The sequence below is a fragment of the Berghia stephanieae genome, chromosome 5 (genome assembly GCF_034508935.2).
Source record: "Berghia stephanieae isolate SIO BIC M18660-M18661 chromosome 5, UCSD_Bste_1.3, whole genome shotgun sequence".
Taxonomy (NCBI): domain Eukaryota; kingdom Metazoa; phylum Mollusca; class Gastropoda; order Nudibranchia; family Aeolidiidae; genus Berghia; species Berghia stephanieae.
In genome coordinates, this window is record NC_088364.1 from 25330477 (window position 1) to 25354736 (window position 24260).

The 24260-nt window shown below is 34.9% G+C and overlaps 1 protein-coding gene across 1 annotated transcript in view; it reads right to left on the bottom strand.

Annotated features, from left to right (window-relative positions):
• Positions 1-2388: 2388 nt before the first annotated feature.
• The window catches only part of LOC144972654 (protein flightless-1 homolog), a 50183-nt gene continuing 28311 nt past the window's right edge, over positions 2389-24260 (bottom strand). Inside the window, exons 22-34 of the mRNA XM_078914132.1 lie at positions 23900-23987; positions 21443-21556; positions 20654-20762; positions 20315-20398; positions 15350-15446; positions 14042-14222; positions 13430-13658; positions 12947-12987; positions 10871-10994; positions 10424-10513; positions 9032-9124; positions 5979-6092; positions 2389-5218 (exon numbers count right to left, since the gene is read on the bottom strand). Coding sequence (XP_078770258.1) covers positions 5057-5218; positions 5979-6092; positions 9032-9124; positions 10424-10513; positions 10871-10994; positions 12947-12987; positions 13430-13658; positions 14042-14222; positions 15350-15446; positions 20315-20398; positions 20654-20762; positions 21443-21556; positions 23900-23987 — 1526 coding nt within the window. The 3' untranslated portion in view covers positions 2389-5056. The remainder of the gene's footprint in view (positions 5219-5978; positions 6093-9031; positions 9125-10423; positions 10514-10870; positions 10995-12946; positions 12988-13429; positions 13659-14041; positions 14223-15349; positions 15447-20314; positions 20399-20653; positions 20763-21442; positions 21557-23899; positions 23988-24260) is intronic.

Genomic DNA, 24260 nt, shown 5'->3' on the forward strand with positions numbered 1-24260 from the left:
AATGATTCTATCCCAGGACAAGGACAAGGACATAAAGTCACATAGAAATGACAAGACGACGAGGGATAGAGATAGCAAGGCTGTGGACTGATGAAGATTCAAATGTTCCCCAGCCCTCAGGGTATTTCTTTTTTGTTTGCTTTTTAGAGGTTTTACGGCGCTTGCAACACATTTAGGTCATATATATTCTCGATGTACAATTAAAAGGACTTGAGGAAAAAGTAAGACAAAGGGGAATGGTTCAAATAGGCAACAGATGTAGATTCCAAGTGCACACTATCGGTGTACTTAGTTTGAGATTACCTAAAAGTCCCACCCAGACACCAGCACAAGATCCCACTAAGAGGAATACACTCAAACGTGTACAGATCATATGTTTAAAAAAAACACAAAAAGACAGTACATAACATAGAAAGGATTTATAAGGGAAAAATTTTTTTATCTCCCAAAACTATAACCATACATTCGACTGTTTCCATCCCAGCCAAAGACTCCGGCCAGGGTCAGTACAAATAAGTAATCTCATTCCAAGACAAAGATAGAAAGCAATTGGAAAACAGATACAGGGGATAGAAGTCACAAGTACCTCCCTGCCCACTATGGGAGGTTGGGAACCCCACCCAGATTTCAGCACTTGTAAAAAGGTACAGTGGAACCTCCCGATTACGACACCTCCGAATAACGACAACCTCCTGATAACGACATTGACCCGTGGTCCCGATTTTTTTCCTATTTAAGATCAGTAAAAAAACCTCCAGATAACGACGCACTTTTTGATAAAACCTCCGAATAACGACATCATTTTGGCGATTTTCGGCAGTTTTCGGAGATATCTGATACTAAAAATACCGAGTATGAGTACTCAAAATTTATAAAAACGATTCCTGCTTGAACCAATGAGAACGCAGCTTTTGAAACCAATAAGAACGCAGCTTTTTTTGGACGAATCTTGGCTGATATGCATTAATTAAAACCAAGGTATAAATGTAAGTGTAAGCAAGTAAGCACAAAATCTTGGAAAATGTGATATTATGTGTGTGTAGTAGTTGTAGTAGTTAGTAGTAGTAGTAGTAGTATTTTTTTGTTTGTTTGTTTGTTGCTTTAGGTCTCTTCCAACACAATTGAGGTTATATGAGGAGAGACCGCTGAAACAAAAAAACAAGCAATCTAACAAAAATAGTACAAATGTAAATCAAAATCATAACCTAAAGATATCATAAGCTAAATTATAAATAACCAAGAACAAACAGGCAGAAGATTTACAGAAAAAAAAATATCCCCTGTCAAAAATACAATCACAAACCAAAGAAGCAGGATAGGCTAGTAAAGAGAAGAAGAAACAACATCACTATCGAGCGTACACCCATGCGAAAATCATAGGTATATGATTCAAGGGTGATGCTCCCATCCAACCACCCGCTAGTAGTAGTAGTAGTAGTAGTAGTAGTAAGTAGTAGTAGTAGTAGTAGTGTGTAGTAGCAGCAGCTAGTAGTAGTAGTAGTGTTTTTGTGGGAGGAGGAGGAAGAGGATGAGGAATTTTATCTAACTCACTTGTTTTAAAGGGTTTTACAGCGCTTGTGACACATCTATGTCATATCAGCGCCAGTAAAAAGGAAGAAAATTGGAGAGTAAAAAACATTCTAGATTTACAATTGAAATGGCATAAGAAAAAGTAGGACAAAGGGGAATGGTCTAAATAGGGAACAGATGTAGATTCCAGGAGCACACTATCAGTGTACTCAGTTCAGATCACCTAAAAGTCTCATCCAGACACACGCACAAGAACCCTCTAAGAGGAATACATACACTACAATGTTTTGTTTGTTTTGTCAATGTTAATAAAAACTGGTCCCGCGGGCCTTACCACGCAAACTTTGTCCGCCATCTTGGAAACCTCTAAATAACGACACCTCCGGATAACGACATAAAAACTCGGTCCCGTGGCATGTCGTTATCGGGAGGTTCCACTGTAGATGACTGGGAAAAAGCTGTAGATCTGAAGTTAAAAGCACCAATAATCAATCCAGAACAAAGACAAGAAAGAACATGGAAAGGAAAAACGGATATAGGAGATAGAAGCTAAAGCAAAAGTGACCTCTCCGCCCACCATGGAAGAGAGACCTCACTCATTAAGAGTTATTCCAATTGTCTGCTGATACAAAAACATCAACAACAACAAGGAACCTGCCTCTGCTCAATGCGAGTGATAAACCCACTACAATAATACCAAATCAATTTTGTTAACGCCTAAAACAGTCTGATACAAACTCTTACAAAAATTGTCAACACTTAGTCCGAGTCTCAGGAGTTGTGTGCATAAATATTTTAAAAATCATTTTACTTTGAAAGAATTTTAAAAAGAAAAGAAAAGAAAAAAGATGTATAGGATTGATTATAGCGATCAATTTCTTTATTTTGAGGAACACATCAAATCATTGCAAAAGGAATTTTAAGCTAAACATAAAAATCATCATGGAAACTCCATTGCTTGTATGAAATTAAAATTGTTTGTATAAATCAATACACAATTATGAGGTTATTGGGTGATAGAAATTAATGGGACATGAATACAAAAAATATAAATAAAAGATAACTTTTAAAAAATTGTTTTGTTTTTTGAGGGTTTTACGACGCTTGCAACACTTTGGTCATTTCACAGCCAGTAAAAAGGACAAAGATGGAATAGTAAAAAGAATTCTACATTTATAATTAAAAGCACTCAAGAAAAAGTAAGGCAAAGAAGACTGAGTCATATAAGTATAACGAAAGAGCAGACTATTAATGTGCTCATCTAAAAGTCCCATCCAGACACAAGTACAGGATTCTACTAAGAGGGATACACTCAAACGCTTACAAAATATATTAAAAACTAAAAATTATAATAAAGATGATGTACAAGGAACAAATATCACCTCCTAAAATATACAATAATACTTTTGACTGTTTCCCTCTCAGCTCAGCTACCAGGGCAAGAACAAAACCAATTAATCTCATCCCAAGACAAAGACAGAAAGAAACCTGGAAAAGAAAACCAGATAAAGGGGGAGGGAAGACACAGCAAGAGTGTCCACAAAGGGAAAGATAACTTCAACAAGATAGCTACAATAGATAGGGGACCCATCTTTTTTTCTTTCTTACTGTCAGCAGTTACACCGAACTGGAGAGCATCACATCTTCCTATTGTATGTTGAATTAATACATTGTTTAAGTTTTCTCTTTTCACCATTATTCATAAGATGGATATTAACGGTAGAATGATCCTCAATCTCTAAGGGCTACCACAAGCCAAAGGAGAAGACTACTATCCACTTTGAGAATGTCATTTTCCCAATCATTAACAAACAAACCAAAAAATCCCCCAAAAATTGAAAGGACAACAGCATGTACCCATGAAAGCATCGGTCTCAAGCATATGAAAAAAGGACAGGGGTGACCTGAATGCCTAGAGGTTTAGGACACTTTGTAAAGCATTTTAGTCAATCCCATGTTGTGCTTTTTGAAAGCTCAAGTTTTTAATAAATATAATATTGCAAAGGCAGAGCTGGAGTACAGTGACGATGTCGTGGAAAGTTCTTTAGATAAAAATCATCATGCAGCTTGTGGTCTTGTGATGTGACACTCGCTTACAGATTGGTAGGTCTCTGGTTCGAGTTCAGCTCTGGGCAGCGCAAAGCTGAGTCCTTGGAAAAGGCTCTTTACTCTCATTCTCTCACCACAGTCAGGTGTAAAATGAACATCTGACCAGTAAAAGCGTTGCCACTGTCAGAAAAAATGTTATAATGCATCGTATCTTGTCTGGAAACGTTAAGAGTTTCTGTAGGCTTGGGATCCTTTGTAAAGTGTGTTAAGACTGGCTAGTGGATATTAAGCTATATATAATTTCTAAAAATAAACTCAAGTCCACTTTGATGAAAGAGGGAAACCCAAGACATCAGCATCCTTTGTCTTACTCAAATAGATGTTTACATTCAACATCATTGTTTTATTCTTTATTAAGCTTCAGGCAGCATCACTTGCACTCAATTAAATTCAGTTGGAACATAAGTTGAAACAGGAGGAGGAAATAATGGAGGAATAATTATGACACAGCAAAGTCAAACTTTTAACTCTCAATCCAAACTATATGGAAGTAATTAATCCTCTCTTCTTGGTGAACTAATTATCACAGATTGCACAAAGTTTAATCACAAGGGTGAGATGAGACTTGCACGTTTTGAAAATAAACCAATGAGAAAAAAAAACCCAAAATATTGATGGAGTTGAACCCTATCTAGCTATAATTTAGTAACATTTACATTAATATTTGTGTGAGTGATAAAAGATTAAAATACAAGATTTTGAAAGATCTTGAATATTATCCTTTTCTCCCATCAGTGAGTTAAATAGATTTCTTTACTTGGCCTACATATGGCAAAACCTTATGATAATCAACTCGTGTCACAAGTTGCTTCAAAGACAAGAAGAGAAAAATCCATTGCAGAGGCAATAATCAATGATATAAAGTCATCTTTTGTTATAAGTTATCATGTGCTATAGGGCTTGTGATTCATTAAGTTTTTGCTTATGTTTTATTTTCTAAACATGACAAATCCTATCTGAAATACAGCATATAAGTCTTGTAATTTGACGACCAGAACACAATGCTATTAAGCTACTAAGTTGCTGATTAAGTTTAAACTGTAGTATGATACTAACACCCAATTAATGTCAAACAATGACAGCTGGAGTGATAAAGATTGCATTTTCATAGAGCAAAAGAACCAGAATAATCACTGGGTTAAAATATAAGACATGCTTTTTAAGTACTTTTTTTGCCAATTCCGATGTAATAAATTTAAAGATACTTGATGAACTTCAATATCTATGATCACTCAATGAAAAATCTGATATTCAAAATAAACTTAATTGTATCATTTCCCCCCAAAACTGTAGAAAAGTTCTCAAACCGAAATAGAATATATTCTCAATTATAGTCATGATAATTGTTCAACAACAGATTGCTAGATTGCCAGGATTGAATTGGGATTGCTATAATAGGATTGGCTGTGGGACACACTCAATAAATTGATGGAAGCAAGGTCTTGAAGTCTTTCACCTCTTTGTGCTTGCCCCAACCATGGAAACACTTTGTGAAAAGCCGGTTCTCCTTGTACTTCATTGCAAGTAAGAGCTTGCGAGGTCTGTCAGGTTGTTTATTCCTAAGATGTTGGATGTAGACCTACAAAATTACAAGAAGATAGTTCTTTTCAGTCAATGATATCACTTTTTAAATTTCAAGCTGCATAATTCATCTTTTTCCATTATATGCATTCACCACCTCTATTCAATATTATTACATGCTACTCTGATAATATGTCAGTAAGAGCGATGCACTGCTGTAGTAACAGGTAGTAAAATTATAAGGGTAAACGGAAGACAATGTATATGCAAATATCCTTTTTCTTTATAGGGAGTTATGGAGTCGCATTTTTTTCTTCTTCTTGTTCCAATAAACCGACTGACCAGACAGTACATTACTGCTGATAAAAGAAGAAAAAGAAAAGAAAAGGGAAGAAAGAAAATAGGAGAAAAAAAATACACAAACTTATACAATAACAAAATAAAAAACACAAAGAAAAACTCATAAATGAACCAAAAGTCTCAACGTTTTGAAAGTGAACTATCAAATTTAAATGAGCAGTATTAAAAATTTTGATGCCTTAAGTGCATGCTTCATGTTTGATTTGACCTCATTGTTCAGAGGCCAATTAATCCTTTGCACGAAATTACATGATCATAAAAACAAGAAATGAAGTGAGCTGGGTGAAACCATTCATGTTGATGACCGTTTTTAGTTATTAGCAATTTGTAGAGTAAATGTAGGGTCAAACCTGCACAATGAGCCAATCAGAACTCAAGCTGAATAAGACAAGTTTGTTTAATAGACGGTAATTATTAAAGTTCCTTTCAATGAAAATGGAATAAAGTCAGGTTCTTACCTGAGCACTCTTGAATGCTAATTTGATTTCCACATCGCTGGTTTTACGTCCCACCCACAGATAGACTTGAGTTCCATTGTCTAGAATCATCACATCATCGTCAGCTAAATCATCCTGATATCAAGATATATTAAATTTGCCAGGAGTAATGTAGATAATGGTGGTGTTGGTTATGATGGTGTTAATTGTGGCAATGGTTGTGTTGTTAAAGTGGTGATAATTGTGGCAATGTGGTGTTGGTTATGGTGGTGATAATTGTGGTGATGGTTGTGTTGCTTATGGTGGTGATTATTGTGGTGGTAGTGGTGTTGGTTATGGTGATGATAATTGTGGCGATGTGGTTTTGGTTATGGTGGTGATAATTGTGTTGATGGTGGTGGTAGTGGTGTTGGTTATGGTGGTGATAATTGTGGTGGTAGTGGTGTTGGTTATGGTGGTGATAATTGTGGTGGTAGTGGTGTTGGTTATGGTGGTGATAATTGTGGTGGTAGTGGTGTTGGTTATGGTGGTGATAATTGTGGTGATAGTGGTGTTGGTTATGGTGGTGATAATTGTGGTGGTAGTGGTGTTGGTTATGGTGGTGATAATTGTGGTGGTAGTGGTGTTGGTTATGGTGGTGATAATTGTGGTGGTAGTGGTGTTGGTTATGGTGGTGATAATTGTAGTGGTAGTGGTGTTGGTTATGGTGGTGATAATTGTGGTGGTAGTGGTGTTGGTTATGGTGGTGATAATTGTGGTGTTGGTTATGGTGGTGATAATTGTGGTGGTAGTGGTGTTGGTTATGGTGGTGATAATTGTAGTGGTAGTGGTGTTGGTTATGGTGGTGATAATTGTGGCAATGTGGTGTTGGTTATGGTGGTGATAATTGTGGTGATGGTTGTGTTGCTTATGGTGGTGATTATTGTGGTGGTAGTGGTGTTGGTTATGGTGGTAATAATTGTAGTGATGGTGATATTGATAATTAGGGTGGTGTTGGTTAGATGGTAATAATTGTGGTGATCGTGGTGTTGGTTATGGTGGTAACAGAAGAAATGATGTTAATGATAATAATGGTGTTGATTATGGTGTGGTGACGTGGTGTTGCTTATGGTGTGGTGATGCGGTGTTGCTTATGGTGGTGACAGAAGTGATGATGTTAGTGGTAATGATGTTGTTGGTTATGGTATGGTGATGTGGTGTTGCTTATGGCGATGACAGAAGTGATGATAATGTTAGTGGTAATACATGTGATGGCTATGGTGTGGTGATGTGGTGTTGGTTATGGTAGCGGCAGAAGTGATGATGTTAGTGGTAATAATGTTCTTGGCCATGGTGTGGTGAGATGTGGTGTTGGTTATGGTGGTGACAGAAGTGATGATGTTAGTGGTAATGATGTTGGTTATGGTGTGGTGATCTAAAATTCAAGGCTTTGAATGACATTATAAAAAGACTTTTTGTTGTTCCCCACAACAATGATGACCATGAGAGAGTTTTCCGTCGTGTGAGTAAATTTAAAACAAATTTCAGGTTGTCAATGTCAAACACTGTTTTGTCTGATTCGATGATCAAAAACTGCAATTTTGTAGACAAAATTAGAAAAGTGCAATAAAGTAGAACTCGCTGAGGAGTAGTTAAAAGTGGCCAAAGGTGCTACACCAAAACATCTTTCAGCTTTTCACAATGATTTAAGATTTGTTTCTATCTTGTAAATAGTGTAAATATAGTTTATATTATAATTTTTTATGTGAAAATTTTATGGCATAGAACGTATTCCAGTGTGGATAGTCTACATATTTCAAATTTAGGAATCAGAACAATTAATAGTCTCACAGTTGGGATAAGGAACAATCTTTTGTCACACTCACAATTCATCCTTAACACACTATACACATATATGTCTCGACTACATTACAGCTGTGCTTTACATAACTTTAATTTGGTTTTACTCCAATTTTTTTCAAAACTTTTTCTTTTTAGGTTGACATCTATGGTTGGCAGGTATGGTGTTGATAAGGGTGGTGATGATGGAAGTAATAAACGTCATGATGCTGGTGGTGTTGAAGGCATGTTGATGTTGCTGGTGCTGAAAGTGGTGATGACATGCTGTTTGTATTGGAAATTGTAGAGTTGATGGCTCACAAAGGCATCCAAAAGCTGTTCAATATTTTAAATGCTTTTACAAGAAAAATGATTTTACTCGACCACATATATCCAAGAAAAGCAGACATCGAACAGAGACAGCAGATAGCAGTACATCACATTCTATTTTTCATGCAACTTATTGTCTTCATTAATTTCCATCCCTACTTTACAAGCTTATAGTGAGTTTTCAGAATATTGTTATGTTGTGGAAAAGTGTGATGTTATGGGGAGGAATCACTGCTACTCGGCGCACACCACTGATTTCAATCCAAGGAAGGAGATACAGCTATAAAATAATTGTCCCCTATGCTGATCCCCCTATGACACATCAGGGTGGTGATTTTCAACATGACAATGCCCCCCCCCCCCACCATGGCAATTGTTTCTCAAACTACTATCCAAGAGCATTAAATTAATGTTTTGGATTGGCCATCAAGGTCGTCTGATCTCAATCCCATCGGACATCTATGGGATAAGCTCAATATATGTCTGAGAAAAAAATGCATCAAACTCGGATGCACCAAAAAAATTTAAGGTGGAATTAATGGAGTAAAGGGTGCAAATGCCCCAAGCACAATCAGAAATCTCGTTCAGTCAATGAGATGTAGATGTATGACAGTTATTCATGCAAGCGGAGATATACAATGTACCGATCAAACTTGAAAGCAAAAAAATATGGGGTGAGTCTAACCAAAATAATCTCTCTTTAAATCAGTTTTCCATGTGCTTACACCTTTCATTGCATTAGATAGGCAACACGTTTGGGTGATGTGTCCACACATCTGATAAATTTGAATGGCAATCAGACGTTATTCAATATTTATTTCAGGAGTGAAAGAACTTTTGGATGTCAGTTTACATCACAATTGAAGCAATAATCCCCCCCCCCAAAAAAACATACAAAAAATCAAAACGAATCATGAAGTTAATACCTGACAGAAATCTGCACATTTCTCGGATACGGTAAAGTAGCCTTTCTCATTGGAACATCGGAACAGCCGACAGAATTTCATGAATTGACATTCCTGCGGAAAATCCGTAGACATACATTTAAATATAAAATTAAAATTCAATTCACTCATTGAGATAAAATTGCTCTCATTTAAGACAGAGAAAATAATAAGTTCTACAGTACTCTATAGCATATATTATCAACATATGTTGTGGTCTGTGCAGAGAGTAAATTTAGCTTAAAGGTCATACATATTGGGGGTCCTTTCCTTGCACTATCTTTCATGGCTACATTTGAAGAAGAGCTTCTGTCCCGGTGCTTGCATACAATTGGGTTGGCTTTATTCTCAGTAGCCTAAAATTTGGCTTTCAACATATCAAAATGTAAAAGGCAAAATTCACACAAGGAATAAAAATACTCTTTTAAATACAAAAATGTATTTGCTTTCATTTTCTTTACATAATCTGTACCTTATCTTCTATATCTCCTCTACAATAAAGTATACATACTGTAATCTGTAGTTCTGCTATATTGCCAACTTTGCTGATTGCAGACGAAATGACAAACACAGACTATATTCAATCCATGATAAATCTATTTGTCACATTGCCCACATATACTGCCTATTTTGTTAAAATCTCAAACCTGGTATAACAAGATTTTGCTGTAATTTCTTCTTCTTCCGTTAAGGCCAAAGTATGGCCGTCTTTTCAGTAACAGGGATTTTAGAGGGAAGGGGGGAGTGACTTTTTTGAAGTCATCAGTCGAAAGGCTTGTTTACAAGTAGTTGGTAGGGAGTTTCAAAGTCGGATGGTGGAGGGGAAGAAAGAGTAAAGAAAGAGTAAAGATGATGGTTTGTACTTGAGTGGAGGATTTCAAAATTAAATGCTGAGTTTTTTGTCATCTTGTTGTTCCATTTCAAATGGCTCGTTGGAATTTAGAGTTTTCCGTTTTGTGCTTTGTGGAATACGAGGAGTTTGTTGATGGATCGTCTGTCATGTAGCGGTTTCCATTGGAGATCGTTCATGAGCTGAGTTACACTCATATCCCGCTCATAGTTTCCACTGACAAATCTGGCTGCCCGGCGTTGGACTTTTTCTTGCTCATTGATTTCTTGTGATGTGTGTGGGTTCCACACTGAGCTACTATATACCAGTATGGGCCTGACATATGCTTCATAGCATTTCTTTTCCACAGACTGGTGGCAGTGGCAGATTTGTCTGTTGAGGAAGGCCATGATTATAATTCAAAACATAATTTTGTTCATAAAACTTGCTTGAAAAGTATAATACAATAGTTACCATCTAAGCTTTGTACTAGCAATTCATTTTCTTCATTTTCTAAACAATAAGATTTTCTCAAAAAATCAAACCTCATCATAATCTTTCCTGCCACCAATTCCAACCCAGAAAAAGTTCTCTGGCTCCTCCCCTTCATTTATCATCTGTATGGTATAGTTGTCCTGAAAATAAAAGACATTTATTTGTGGTTAAAAAAATTATTAATTTTATGATCAATAGGAAAATGAAGGATAAGAAGTTGTCTTTACGTCAGGGATATTCAGACACAGAATGTTTAAAAAAGCATCACTTAACCTTAGATGCTTAAAATTATCTATCAATAACATTTAATGACTGGTACATGCCCTGATTATTGTTGTGTATACATTATATTCATCTACGTTCATGGTTCCTTTCTTTCTTTTCTTACCTTTTTTTTTTCCAATTTGACGCAGTGGCTGACTTCAGTCAATTAACTGAGAACTTATATGTCTAAGCATGTCTAAACATTATAACTTCAACATCAATGACAATTTTACCTTGTACATGGTGTATGCAATTTCTTCAGCAATTTGGGCCTCTTTGTGGTCTGCTTTCTTCCCTACCCAGACATACACGATTCCCTGAAGATCATTACTGTCAAATGGCACCATAAGGATGAAACTGGAGACAGGAATGACAAGCATTTAAAACATAAAAACAGAAGAAATAAAAGCTGGAATAAATTTCCTTTCCCTACACTAAAAAGATAATACAGGTTATGAAAAAAAATGAAACCTTGATACAATGGCTTATCTCTGTGATTAATAGGTCAGTTTTTGTTTCACCATCAAACTTCTGCTCAACGTGTTATGCCGTTAATTAGACCCATATAAAATTTATAAATAGAATTTATTTAATTTATTCAAACTGTGAATATGTCAAAACATCTAAATATGATCATAAACAATATCAACTCAAAAATCTGCAAATCTGAAAAATTTGATAGTTTCAAATTACTGTTGAGCAACAGATTGCTCAGAGGAAAAGTAAATTTATAAATCACAAAATATAAAAAAGATGAAGTAAAAAAAAATCCATAAATCATCTCATCTATCTCAGGTTATTAATGAGTGGAAATCAAACAAATTTGCTAGATTGTCCATTCATGTGATTATGAGAGATTTAATACAAGTTCACAAGAAAAAATGTTAGACACATTTAAATTCAAACAAAATAAATATCATTTACGTAACAAAAAAGAGTCTTAAAGATTTGATATGACCTTTGCCCCAATCAATTTTCATAAAATCAAATAAAGTGGCAATCAATATTTAATCTACTACATTTATTGTTTTGATGTTTATACAGTATACAAGCCTGTAAATGGCTGGTGAAAAAATTGTCTGAACTTTTCGAGGATGCGAAAATAGACCAACCAAACCAAAAAAGTGGATTAACAACACATGATTCGGCATGCCTTGCGATAAAAGACTTTCCTATCGATCTGTAAATAAGATGACGTTGGCAATAAATACAAAATGCCATTCCCGGTGCCTCAATTTTCCTCACATAGCAAGAGAAGAAATCGCCGTTGGTGTCTTGTTCTTCAAGCCATGACCATTTAAATTTATTTTTAACACCTTTTTCTAAGGTAAGTAAGTCGCAACTGCGATCTAAAAATACTTCAGGCATATTGAATAGGAAGAATAATTGAATTGATAAATAACTGAAAAACTACGGTCGTGCGAGAATATAGTCGTAGGCCAAAGGAGCGAAAACTTCTGATATAAGCATTCATTCACCTTTTCATTCGAAGAAAAATATTTATTTCACATTCGTATTTTCCCATATTTTTCCGGTTCACTTCAACCGGATAGAGATAATGAATGGACCTGAAAAAAGAAGAACGGAACGACGTGTGTGTGTCGGTAGCAAAATAGAAAGAAACGGACCGGTCCCCAACACGCTTTGTGTGTTAGTTGATTACTGACTACGTTGTGTGTGATCTAAGACTCGCGAACGCGACTGACCGACACAAGCTAGCTTTGTGCGGGCAGACACACAGTCTGTGGGCAGACAGTAGGCAGTGAATACGTACAAGTCTGGGGAGTGTGGAGGTGGTGATAATTATTGACAAGATGGAATGCTGTCTGGTTTGTTTTGTCTTTGACGAGATAAGTACAATGTTTGTTGTTTTTTTTAAAAATAGGCTCTCGTCGAGGCACAAAATAAAACACTTTTATTTTATTTTTAGTTGGTTCTGTCTTTTGACGTTACGAATATAATATATATATATATATATATATATATATATATATATATATATATATATTTTTTTTTTTTTTTTTTTTTTTTTTTTTTTTAAATTTTTTTTTAATGTCAGAATTTATAGAGCAAAATCGTACTGTCGGAATTCCGACAATTGTCAGAAGATTTACAGGCCTGAGTATACATGCCTGATTTATTTCTGATGATGTCAATCCCAGGGGAAAGCCAGAAAACAGGTGGATGAAAAGTGAGGTGAGATGTGAAAGAACACATATCACCCTAAATAATTACAGTTTTAAAATGAAAGATAGGCTCTTAATCAGATATTGTAGTTAAACAGATAATCTTTTTTATATCCAATTTACCAGAAATAGGAGTTGAGACAGGCGGCATCTGGTTTCGCCAGCTGAAAAGAAAATGTAAAAATATTGAATATAAACACAAACCTACATCAATAGAATAATTTAACAAGCTAGAATTTAAAATATTTAATTGGTTTTGAATGTGTCTCAGAGGAAGAATGGTAAAACAAATTACAGTTTTATTTAGAGAGAAAATTTGTCTTATAGGTGGTATGATTTTTCCGAGAGCCTGATTAACATGCAAATATAACAAACTTGACTCCACGCTATAAAATAAATAGTTTGTTCCTTCTCTGTCCAGCAATTAGTATAGTTAATTTTAGATATAACACGGTATGGGCAATAAGCGATAATTATTGCCTGTTCTATTCTAGAATTAATCAAATCTCCTGACTTCGTGCTCTAAATGATACAGAAAATACCATACAAACAAAAAAAGAATTTCCAATCGATGAAAATGGTATAATTATCTGAGGACATGATTACCTGAACACAGCGTGTGGCAATAGGGCTGCCATTGGCCCGTAGATGAAAGAACTCAGTAGAAGGTTTCTTTTGTTCTGATTCTTCACTGGCCTTTACAGTCAGCCTCTTTCCAGTGCGAATTATAAACTGACGCTTGAAGTGAGAAAGGAACTTGAGATTTTCCTGCTGCTGGTGTTGTCTGATGACTTCAAGCTTATCACCAAATAAAGCTTGGAACTTCTTTTGCAAACTAAATGGAGTTGAAAAAATGAAAAACGGATAAGCAAAACAAATATCAAATATCCTCTGAGTAGACACATTTAAGAACTCACATTTCACTGACACAGGATGGATGGGTCAATTATCAAACTATTCTAGTATAAAGCTTTACATCAAACTGACATCTTGGTCTCTGTTTCTGGTAACTGAATTAAAATTTGTGTTCATTTTTACAACATTTAACGATTAAAACTTATTGTATCCATTAGGGTGGTAACACATGTAAATATAGGGGGGAAAAAATGCCAGAATTTCAGTTAGGTTTTCTGAGACCAAATCAATATCAAGAACAACAAAACCAACAATATCAACAGCAAAAGTAATCCCAATGACAACAATAATTCTTAAAAATACCTAAAGGTAAATGTAAGCCACCCCATATTGGAGGCATCCCGTCCTTGCCAGAAATAAACAACACATTTAAACTCATCCTCTGGCAAATCCTCTTCATCTACATCCTCCTCTCCTTCAGGCAGTTCCACTGGAATCCAATAGCGACAGAGGAACACATAACAATCCTCTGAGTGGAATATTCCTATAAAATACATAATATCAAAAAGTCTTACATTAAAATATATAAAAAATAAAAATAAACAATTTATAATAATAAATCATTGAAAATGAAAAGACAAGCTGCTTTTGAAACAGTTTAAATGCATTTTAAGCAAATACCAAAACTTCAAATTATAACTAACTGCAGTAATGAAAAATGTGAATAAAAGTAATTTCAAATACAATTTTTCAAAAATTGAAACCGTAGACAGGAAATTTATAGTGTTCCCAGTACTAAGACAGCTGGATGTTGTAATAGACATAGAAGAAAAGAAGAATTTAATTGTTAGTATTGAGGATGTCAAATTTCAAACTTGAAGATAAACACAACACTTGTTTGTTGGGGGACAGTGCCAATTAAGGCTCACTGGAAGAAAAAAACACAAGAGCTGTCTGTAGAACAGATTATTAAATCGAAATGGACTGAAGTTGAAACAAAGTCCATGCTAGCATCTTGACCAACTGGCAAAAATTTATATGAAATTAAAGTGAGGTCCATATGGCGTACTGAAGATAGATGTAGCATTGTGAAGATATTTAGTATGGGCAAACAGTAGATATGCAATATACATATAGATGAACAACTTTTTAAAATGTACAGAATGAAAGGGTTAGCCTTTCTTGGAGTTTTGAATAATGACCAATGTTTCAATGTTGTTCCCAGCCAGGGCCTGGGCAAAACCCAATCTTCTTATTCCAAGGACAAGAATAGAAATAATATGGAAGAAACAAAAGAAAAAGAAAAATGATAGAGAAGACAGCTGGTAGAATGCTTCTTTCCACCCTCTCAGGAATGGTAAAGACAAACTTTGTTTCTTGTCTGGCATCTGATGAATTTTCTACGAAAACAAATTTGGAATAAGGTAATAAATAAGGGTAATTTTTTTAAAAAATCATCTTTCTGTAGCAATTGCATCCCGTCCCTGTCACTAACTAAACATAAAATTAATCTGCTTTACAAAATTCGTTCTTCTGTAAAAGAGAAATGCAGAAACAGGGCATTCAATATCAAATTAAAAGATACTCGATTTTTTTTTCTTTGTAGGAATTTCATTTCACTAATGTCTTTAAATCTGATAAATTTTAAAGTTACTATGAAGTTTCACCTACCAAGCTCTTCCTCTGGTAACCTAATGAACTTTTTACCCTCCAGTACAAACGACTCCATTCCATCGAGATCTTCATTCCAGTCAGCAGATAATTGCTCCTGTAAAATAGTTTGATCACAAATGAAACTTATTTTGATAACAAACACATGAAATTGTTTACTTCTTTCTATTTAATTCATAGCTTTCTTGTTTCAATAACAACAATAAAAACAACCAAAAAAAAAAAAAACAACAAAAAACAAACATTGAGCAAGAGTCCATCCCTGGTGAATTGTGTATCAGGATTGAAAAAATAAAAAAGTTGCAATTATGGAAAGGTGAGATTGAATGCATCTCATAACAGTATAGGTAAATCATTGTTGCTCTTGTGGGTGGAGGTAACACTGCTGAACTTCATGTGAGAGCCTGTCACTTAAAAAAGACGTTTTCTTGAGTTAAAAAATATAGAATAATATATGTGAACTGCTCTAACTTAAGTCAGGTCATTTTTTTTCTGGTTTACTTTAATTAATTCCAGTTTATTTTATAACATTTATTTTTCTCAATTTTTTACCTCTTAGAGGGAAAACATATTCACAATAATAATAATAATAATAATAATGCTGAAAACTTATATAGCGCTATAACTCCGAGACACCAGACTCTAAGCGCTTAAATTACAAATTACTTTGGCTGAAACATACTCATTCACACACACAAGCACACACACACACACACACACATACACACACACAACACAACACACAACACAAACCAAACCTATCTTGCTTCTCATACCATCTACTAAAATCGAAACAAATATGTTTTAAGCGAACGTTTAAAAATAGACAAAGATTCTTTTTCACGAATGCTCTGCGGTAAGGCGTTCCAAATAGAGGGTCCGAAATGAGAAAAGGATCTCATTCCAGCATTTTTCCGAATTCGAGGGACAACTAGTTGTGTGGAATCACTGGCCGAACGGAAGGGGCGGGGTTTTGAATATCTTTCAATTAGTTCTGAAAGGTAGGAAGGGGCAGTACCTTCAAGACAACGATACACTAAAACACAAGCTTTGAATTTAATTCTTTTCTCAACAGGCAGCCAATGCAGGTCATGAAGTAGAGGTCCGGCAGAGTCGCACCTACGCTTCATAAATACTAGTCTGGCAGCGCTGTTTTGGACAATCTGAAGACGTTTCAGATTGTATTGCGAAACGCCAAACAACAGAGCATTACAATAATCCAATTTCGATAGTACGAGGGACACAACCAGGTGCTTGGTCACATCCTCAGATATGAACCGTCTAATGGAAGCAATCTTTTTTAGTTGGAAAAAGAGAGATCTAACCAAATTATTAACCTGATGCTCCATCGACAGTCCAGAGTCTAAGAATGTGCCAAGGTTTTTCACTTTGTCAACAATTTGAATAGAGGCATCCCCCAACTTCAAATCTGTTTCACTTTTCCACTTCCTGTTCCCCACATACAGCACCTCCGTCTTATCATCATTCAGTTTCAGTCTGTTCTCATTCATCCATTTCTTAACACTTTGGATACAATTTTTACTATTGGCTGATACTTCTTGTAAATTTCTCATATTGGAAACGCAGTACAATTGCGTATCATCAGCGTATTGATGGTAAGACAGACCAAAACTTCTGATGATTTTAGACAGAGGGCCAACGTACAAAACAAAAAGAACGGGTCCAAGTACTGAACCCTGGGGAACCCCACAATCAAGAAAGATTTCCTCCGATCTATATTCATCCACCGTAATAATCTGTTTACGATTAAACAAATATGACCTAAACCAATCAAGCGCTGCACCAGACACGCCATAAGTAATTTCAAGACGTTTGAGAAGAAGATTGTGATCAATAGTATCAAAAGCAGACGATAGGTCAAGCAAATTCAGCAAAGAACATGAACCATTGTCTATAACAGAGAGGAGATCATTAACAACCCTAACAAGTGCGGTTTCCGTCGAATGATGTTGCCTATAAGCAGACTGAAATTTTTCTTCAAGACAATTATTTTTAAGATGAGACAGTAATTGTTTCAAAACAAGCTTTTCTAAGATCTTAGAGAGAAAAGGAAGATTAGAGACAGGGCGATAGTTTTTTAAGTTCTCTTTATCGAGATCAGGTTTTTTCAAAAGGGGTTTGACATGAGCAACTTTGTAAATGTCTGGTACAGCACCTGACTGCAACGAATTATTAACAATACATGTAAATGGTGTTAAAATTACATCAATGCATTTTTTTAAAATGGCAGTATTTAAGGGGTCTAAATCACAACTTTTAGTTGGAGACGACATAATGCAATCACGTAAGTCAGCTTCAGTAATCTTTGAAAAATGTGTTAACGAATCACCATGAAACTTGTCAAATGTTGTAGGGATCGATTCAGACGAGAGTTCCTTCCTGATGGTATCCGTTTTTTCTTTAAAATATTGACCAAAGCAAGTTGGTAGATCTGCACGATCGATTAAAGATGGGAGAGCTGGTTGCGTCTGTTGTCCCAGCAGTTCCTTGGTCAAGGAAAAGAATTGTCTCGAACGTCCCACGTTTTTGAGGCTTTCTTCATAGAATTTCTTTTTGGCCCTGAAATTGACGGCTTTTGCATCATTTCTAGCCGCGATGTATCGCTTCTTATCGACAGCATCTCTGGACTTGAGCCATTTTCTTTCTGCCCGCCTCCTGGCTAATCCATTCAATTTTATTTCGGTATTATACCAGGGTGCTTGACGTCTCACTTTTACTGCTCTAGTTGTTAAGGGAGCATGCTTGTCCACCGTACCAACAATTGACTCGTGGAGACCATTCGCATCATGTTTATTTTTAACGTTATGGTCAAGGTCTTGTTTAAAAATGTTCATGTTTATATTCTTCAAATTACGAGATGTTATCATATTTTTACTTCGTGCTTCATTGGAAATAAAACGCAAAACACAATTAAATGATGGTCAGAGATTAATTTATCAATATTTGAGACAGGTGAAGAGAGAGAATGTTCAATGTCTGTAATGACATGATCTATTGTGTGGCCATGGTTGTTTGTAGGACCGCTTACAAGTTGAATATAGTTGTTTGTGTCAATAATCTCCCGAAATACTTTCGATTCATTTTTGTTTCCGAAATAATCAATGTTAAAATCACCCACAAAAATATTATGCTTTTTGTTAATGGATTGCATAGACATAAATTCTCCGAACTCAGATACAAAATCAATTGTTGATATTTTGTTTTGTTGGCTTGGTGGTGGGCGGTAGACACAGTGAAACGACTTTTTAAAATTATTTTCATGAATGGCAAATCCAGCGTATTCAAAACTTCTAAAATTATCATGGTGAAATGATATCTTGTCAAAGAGTGACAAGTTGTAAATAATTGCAATACCACCTCCTTTCCTCCCAATGCGTGGAAATGATTTAATACAAAAGCCTTCGGGTGTAATTGCTTTCATAATTGGATCATCATATGAATGATTAAGCCATGTTTCCAAGATGACAAAAATATTAATTTTATGATCTTCAATAATGTCGATTATGTCTTGAGTTTTATTACGACACGATCTAACATTTAGTAATCCAATTTTTAAACTGGTATGATCACTACGTGCAGGTGTGTTTGTTTTTTTGTTGTTGTTGTTTTGTTGTTTGTTGCTCAAGACGGTGCTGTTGCTGCGAGTTGTTGTCATGGTGGTCGTTAATTTCATACTGACTGTCACGGACAGTGTTGACATTTGACAAGGAACGGTGAGGATTACTCATTGAAGTGATTAGATTGGATGGGGGACGAGTGTTGATAAATTGAAGCGAGGATCGAGGTCGTAGGGGGAGTGGGCGTGGGGTTGGCCGATGACCAATGACGGTGGTTATAGGGCGTTGTTTTCGTCTACCCCCTCTGAGTCTGTTCACAAAATTAGTATTATAAATAGATCGATGTACACGGTAGTTGTTAAAAGTTGTAAAATATAGCACAGTGAATAAAGTTTCCAATATGGCTGTAAACAAATAGCAGTTTAAAACTATGTTCGACTTTGGAAAATCCATACTTAAATTTTAAAATTTTAGAAAAATCCTCTGTTAGAAATCGTTAAAATGTATATCAATAAAACCACAAGACTATCACAAATCAGATGGTATTAAAATCCAGGCGAAATGTCAGATAAAAATCACTCAAAACACGTAAATGAAAGAGCCAACAAAAACAAGACTCGCCGGTCAGGCGTGTTACAATCCACATAATAATCACATTGTTAATTCAGTGAAATTATGACTTTTTAAAGTGACTTTGGAATTTAAAAATCTCAACTCCAGTCCTATCACAAACTTTAAAATGAAAGAGCTGCTCTTTGAATAACCATTTTTATTGTTTGCTTTTTATGGGTTTTACATTGCTTGTGTTCTTTTAGGTCTATTAAGCGTGAATAAAAAGAATAAAAAGATGTCCTTCAAAGCTATAAGATCCAGAAATGCAGAATGAATCCCACTTTTCCCACACTGAGTGGGCAGTAGCAATTGTTTGCTACCCTTTGGACAGGGTGCTGGTCTATCACAGAGTATTTTTACCAGATCTTAATGACTTAGCTATCAAATCATTGTTTGGTGGAAGAGTAGGGAGGGGAGTGTCAGAAAAAAATCTTGATTGCACCCAATTTAAATGAGAGATGATGGTATAGACAAAAGATTTTAGCTGTAGCCTATAGTACCAGAGAAAAAGTAAGATGGAAAAGACAACTTAAAAAAAGAATGTAAGTAGATCAAAAAGTAACTGTTTGTCTAGTCTATGACCATTTGAAAGAACTATACAAGATTTACAATCATAAAAAAATAATAAAAAAATTAAAAATCTCAAAATTAAAATTTAAAAAATAAAAAAAGTCAAACAATCAATCCAATCATCTCTCAGCAAAATATCACGCAGTGTTTTGAAAGGGATGTCCAATAAAAACTTTTAAAAACGTTATTCCAAAATTTCCTTTACCGCTTCCTCTTCTGTCATGCTTGGTTGTCTGGGCATGAAGAGAGCAGAGAGATCAGTCTGCATCTTATCTTTTTCCATGATCACCTATGGTCATTTGTTGTTTTGATTGAAAAAGAAAAAAAGAAAAGAATTATATTTATATATTTTTTTAACCCTCGATATATCAAATGTTAAAAGTTCAATAATACATTGATCCATTAAAAAAAAAAAAAACAGAGAAAAGACATGCATAAATGCTTTATGAAAAGAAGTTGTAACTAAATTTTACTCATTCATTTTTTTAACACTATCAAAATCAATCAGTCCCAGAAAATGTTCCAATCAAAGATAATGACTTACTTTCATGTCAGCACCCCTTCTTGTTATAGATTCTGCTGATCTTGTATAATCAACTGGTAGGACATCATCCCAACCTGAGAATTTGGTTTTAAAGATTTGAGGTTCCGTGCTGCAACAAAAACAAAATTCCAAAACAAATAAATAAACGAGTGAATAAATTAATAAATAAAGAAAGAAAAAAAACAAAAATCAGTAAAATTATCATTATCAGAGTGAAGAGACAGAGGTCTTATATCATGTATGTAGTCAGCTGAATCCTTCTAAATACATCGATTTCATCATATCTCCCAGTTATCAGTTATATGTAAGGATTTCAAATCTATTTTTAAAATTTAGCACTTCTTTGTAATTTTAAATAATTTTCCATAGCAAAGTCTTTGTGCAGCAATTCTTATAACCTAACTTCATTCACATTGAATTCTCCTTTGGTAAAAGAGGACAATATCTAGTTAAGGTAAAAGTGGTTGAGCCAACTAGGGGATTAACTAGGTAGTAGTCCTTTTTTCAAATCCAATATCCTTTGAATTTCCTCAGATATAAAACATTAATAAATGTGCATGACAATAAAAACAAACATAGAACATAACAATAATGGATTTTGACTGAATTCCATCATAGTATCTGAAAGACAGTGTTAAATAATAAGGTTTTTTTTTCTGTTGATTTAATGTAATCATAATATCATCTCTTAACTTCTTAATAATAGCTGTCTAGAGTGGATCTTCATAAATTATCGATTTGATAACTTTCACAAATTTTAAAACAAATGATTTGCATTGCGTTACTTACCCTTCAAGACAACGACAGATGGAGACGTAATCAGGCCTCTCAATCATGTTGTGTAATTCCTGTGACAACTTGAGGGCAGCTGCTCGCACAAGACGAGTTGATTTCTTGCCAATCCTAAATAAATAAGTTAAAATTAATAATAAAAAATGAGCGAACGTGAAGAAGATGATAATCAAAAATGAAGAATTGAAACATCCTTTCTTAAAAAAATATAGCCTTGTGGAGAACATTGCGCTTATTTGAGTCAATAAAAAAATTGATATGGCGCAAAACTCTACTGAAAGACTTGAAAAATAGAAATGTATTTTTTACAGATAGATAAACAGATAACTTGATTTCCTTTTATAATTTAAAGTCAGTTTGAAAGTTCGTTAAGTCAAACAGATATCATAAAAAATTTACTGAAGACACAAACACTCTCATGGCCACACCCTCAACTCTATCTGTCCAGTAGAGTCCTTACTTCCGTTGTGTTGATTTAGCGGTGATCAGTGTTGTTATGTAGTAGTGTGTTCTCATTGCGTGTATGTTTATGTGTGTGTGTGTGTTTTGGAATGTGGTTGCATGGAAGAAAAAAAAAAGGGGGTGGGGGTGTCCATCAAGTAGAGAAATTCCTGAGCAAAGGGGGGTGTGTTTGCTAGGAACTGTCAGATTGGCATTTTTCAGCAAATCGTGGCATTCATAGTGATATAATTCACATGATCACATGATGGTATTCGGATTTACAGAAATTTTAAACAAGTTTCACCGATTAACAACATCAACTAATATTACTGCTGATATTACTGTCGTTTTTATGCCATCGATGTGATAATTATTGCTCTGGGAAATATTTAGTTAAACGTTTCGGCAAACTGTCAATTGGTTCTGTCTAGCTTCTAGCCCGAACAAACCAAAAGTAGACAGATTCGGGGACTTGATATTTTTCGCGTCTGCTTCAGATTTTCATTTGACCTCACATAAGTAAAGGGGAGACATTCCGAAAGCTCCTACATCCCCAGTATTCATTCAATTTGTATTTTCACCGCTGATCTTTTGTCAGGCGTTTATTTATTCAATTTGTCATCATATAGAAGCATTTTTAAAACTCTAGAACAAACCTTGAGAGATTTGTGAAAGTTTAAAAATTCCTAATTTGATCATTGTTTTGATTCTCGGCCGCCATTGTAATTTGTGAAGTATTGAAAGGTAGTGCAAAGCAGTCCGAGGGTTGTTTTTTTTCTATTAGGGTTAGTTAAAGGTACTCTAGGTTTTACTTTTTCTTGGGGTTAGTTGAGGGAATATTATTTAAGTTGTTTCCCTTTGTAGGAGCTTACGGAAGGCCTCCCAAGTCAAGCGTGGTAAAGACTTGTGACTTATTGATATTGATATCTACTGACTGATAAACTAAAATCATGTCGAATAAAGCATGGCAGCGACAAGCACATCGATTAAAGTGTGCATCTAATCGTAATCAAGATAATCAAGAAAATGATTCAGGCAATATCGAATGAAAATAGTTCTTTCCCCCCGAAATTGCGGGCTTTTTTAGTTACACTAAACGATATTATTATACCCTTTTGGTTTAGAGGAAAACCAGATTTTACTATAGCATAAATAATAATTGATAATAATTCTTAATGTCAAATTGTTAAATTCAAGAAATAAGCTTTGTAAAAAAGAATACGTTTTGATAAGAAACAGTAAGGTGGAGTCATTGGAGAGGTATAATCATAAGATACTTGAACTCCTGCATTTGAAATTTCAAACTTATTCCCAACGCAAGCAGTGGCACTGGGAACTTGTTCAAAATTTCATGTCAAGATTTCAAGAATCTAACATTATCTCTATTTTCTTAGTAAAATGTGGATCAAATTTATTTTTTTAAAATCTTGTTTAAGGCAATTATTACATCCAAGTCAGAGAGAAAAGAAAGAGAGAAAATCAATATGATTATGAGGTCTTGTGGTATGACATTTGCCTTTGGACCAGAAGATCCAGGGTTTGAGTCCCGCTCTGAGCAGTGGACAGTTGAGTCTTTGGAAAAGGCTCTTTACTCACATTCCCTCACTGTACTGAGGTGTAAAACCTGGCCTTTAAGTGTTGTCTCTGTTGGAAATAAAAATTGTAAAATTGCCTGACAGGCATAATGTCTCATCCTCCGTGTTAAGAGTTGCTGTTGGCTAGGGACTCCTTGTAAAGTGCATTGAGCATGTTTAGTGGATATTGCTTTGTATAAAAGCTCAAGTTTAGTTTTAACACCTCCTGCTTATTTCCAATAGTGAGTTCCAGCCCTTCTGACAGCTTTAGTCAGAGCAGCAAATAATGTTTGTCAACCCTTGAACGGCTGACTTAGATATTCTAGCCTTCCTACATCCACGTGTCAAAACAAAAGAAAACAAAATGAAACAAAAAAACAAAAAACAAAATTAGATGGAGGAAACCTACTATAAAATATTGTGTAAGGTTGCATCTTACCATACAAAAACATCTGTTATACAGTCTAAAACGTAAACACACTTTGTGTCTAGGAGAGACACGGTCAATCGGTTCTTTGGAATATGAACTGAAATTACATTAAAGAAATGAAAAGCCATTATTTATATTGCAGAAGACTTCAGAATACCATGCAAAAGTAAAACTTGTCTTTTGTAAAATGCTTGTGACGCAGTGTTTTACAAATCAGCAATACTCTTTAAAATGTCTACAACTTTAATCATAAACAATAAATAACATTGAATCTTAAAAAAAAAGAAAAAAGAAAACAAAATAAGCAATACTGAAGTGATACCATATTAGCAAAACAGACTTTTGATACCTGATAACTGAATGTTTCTGT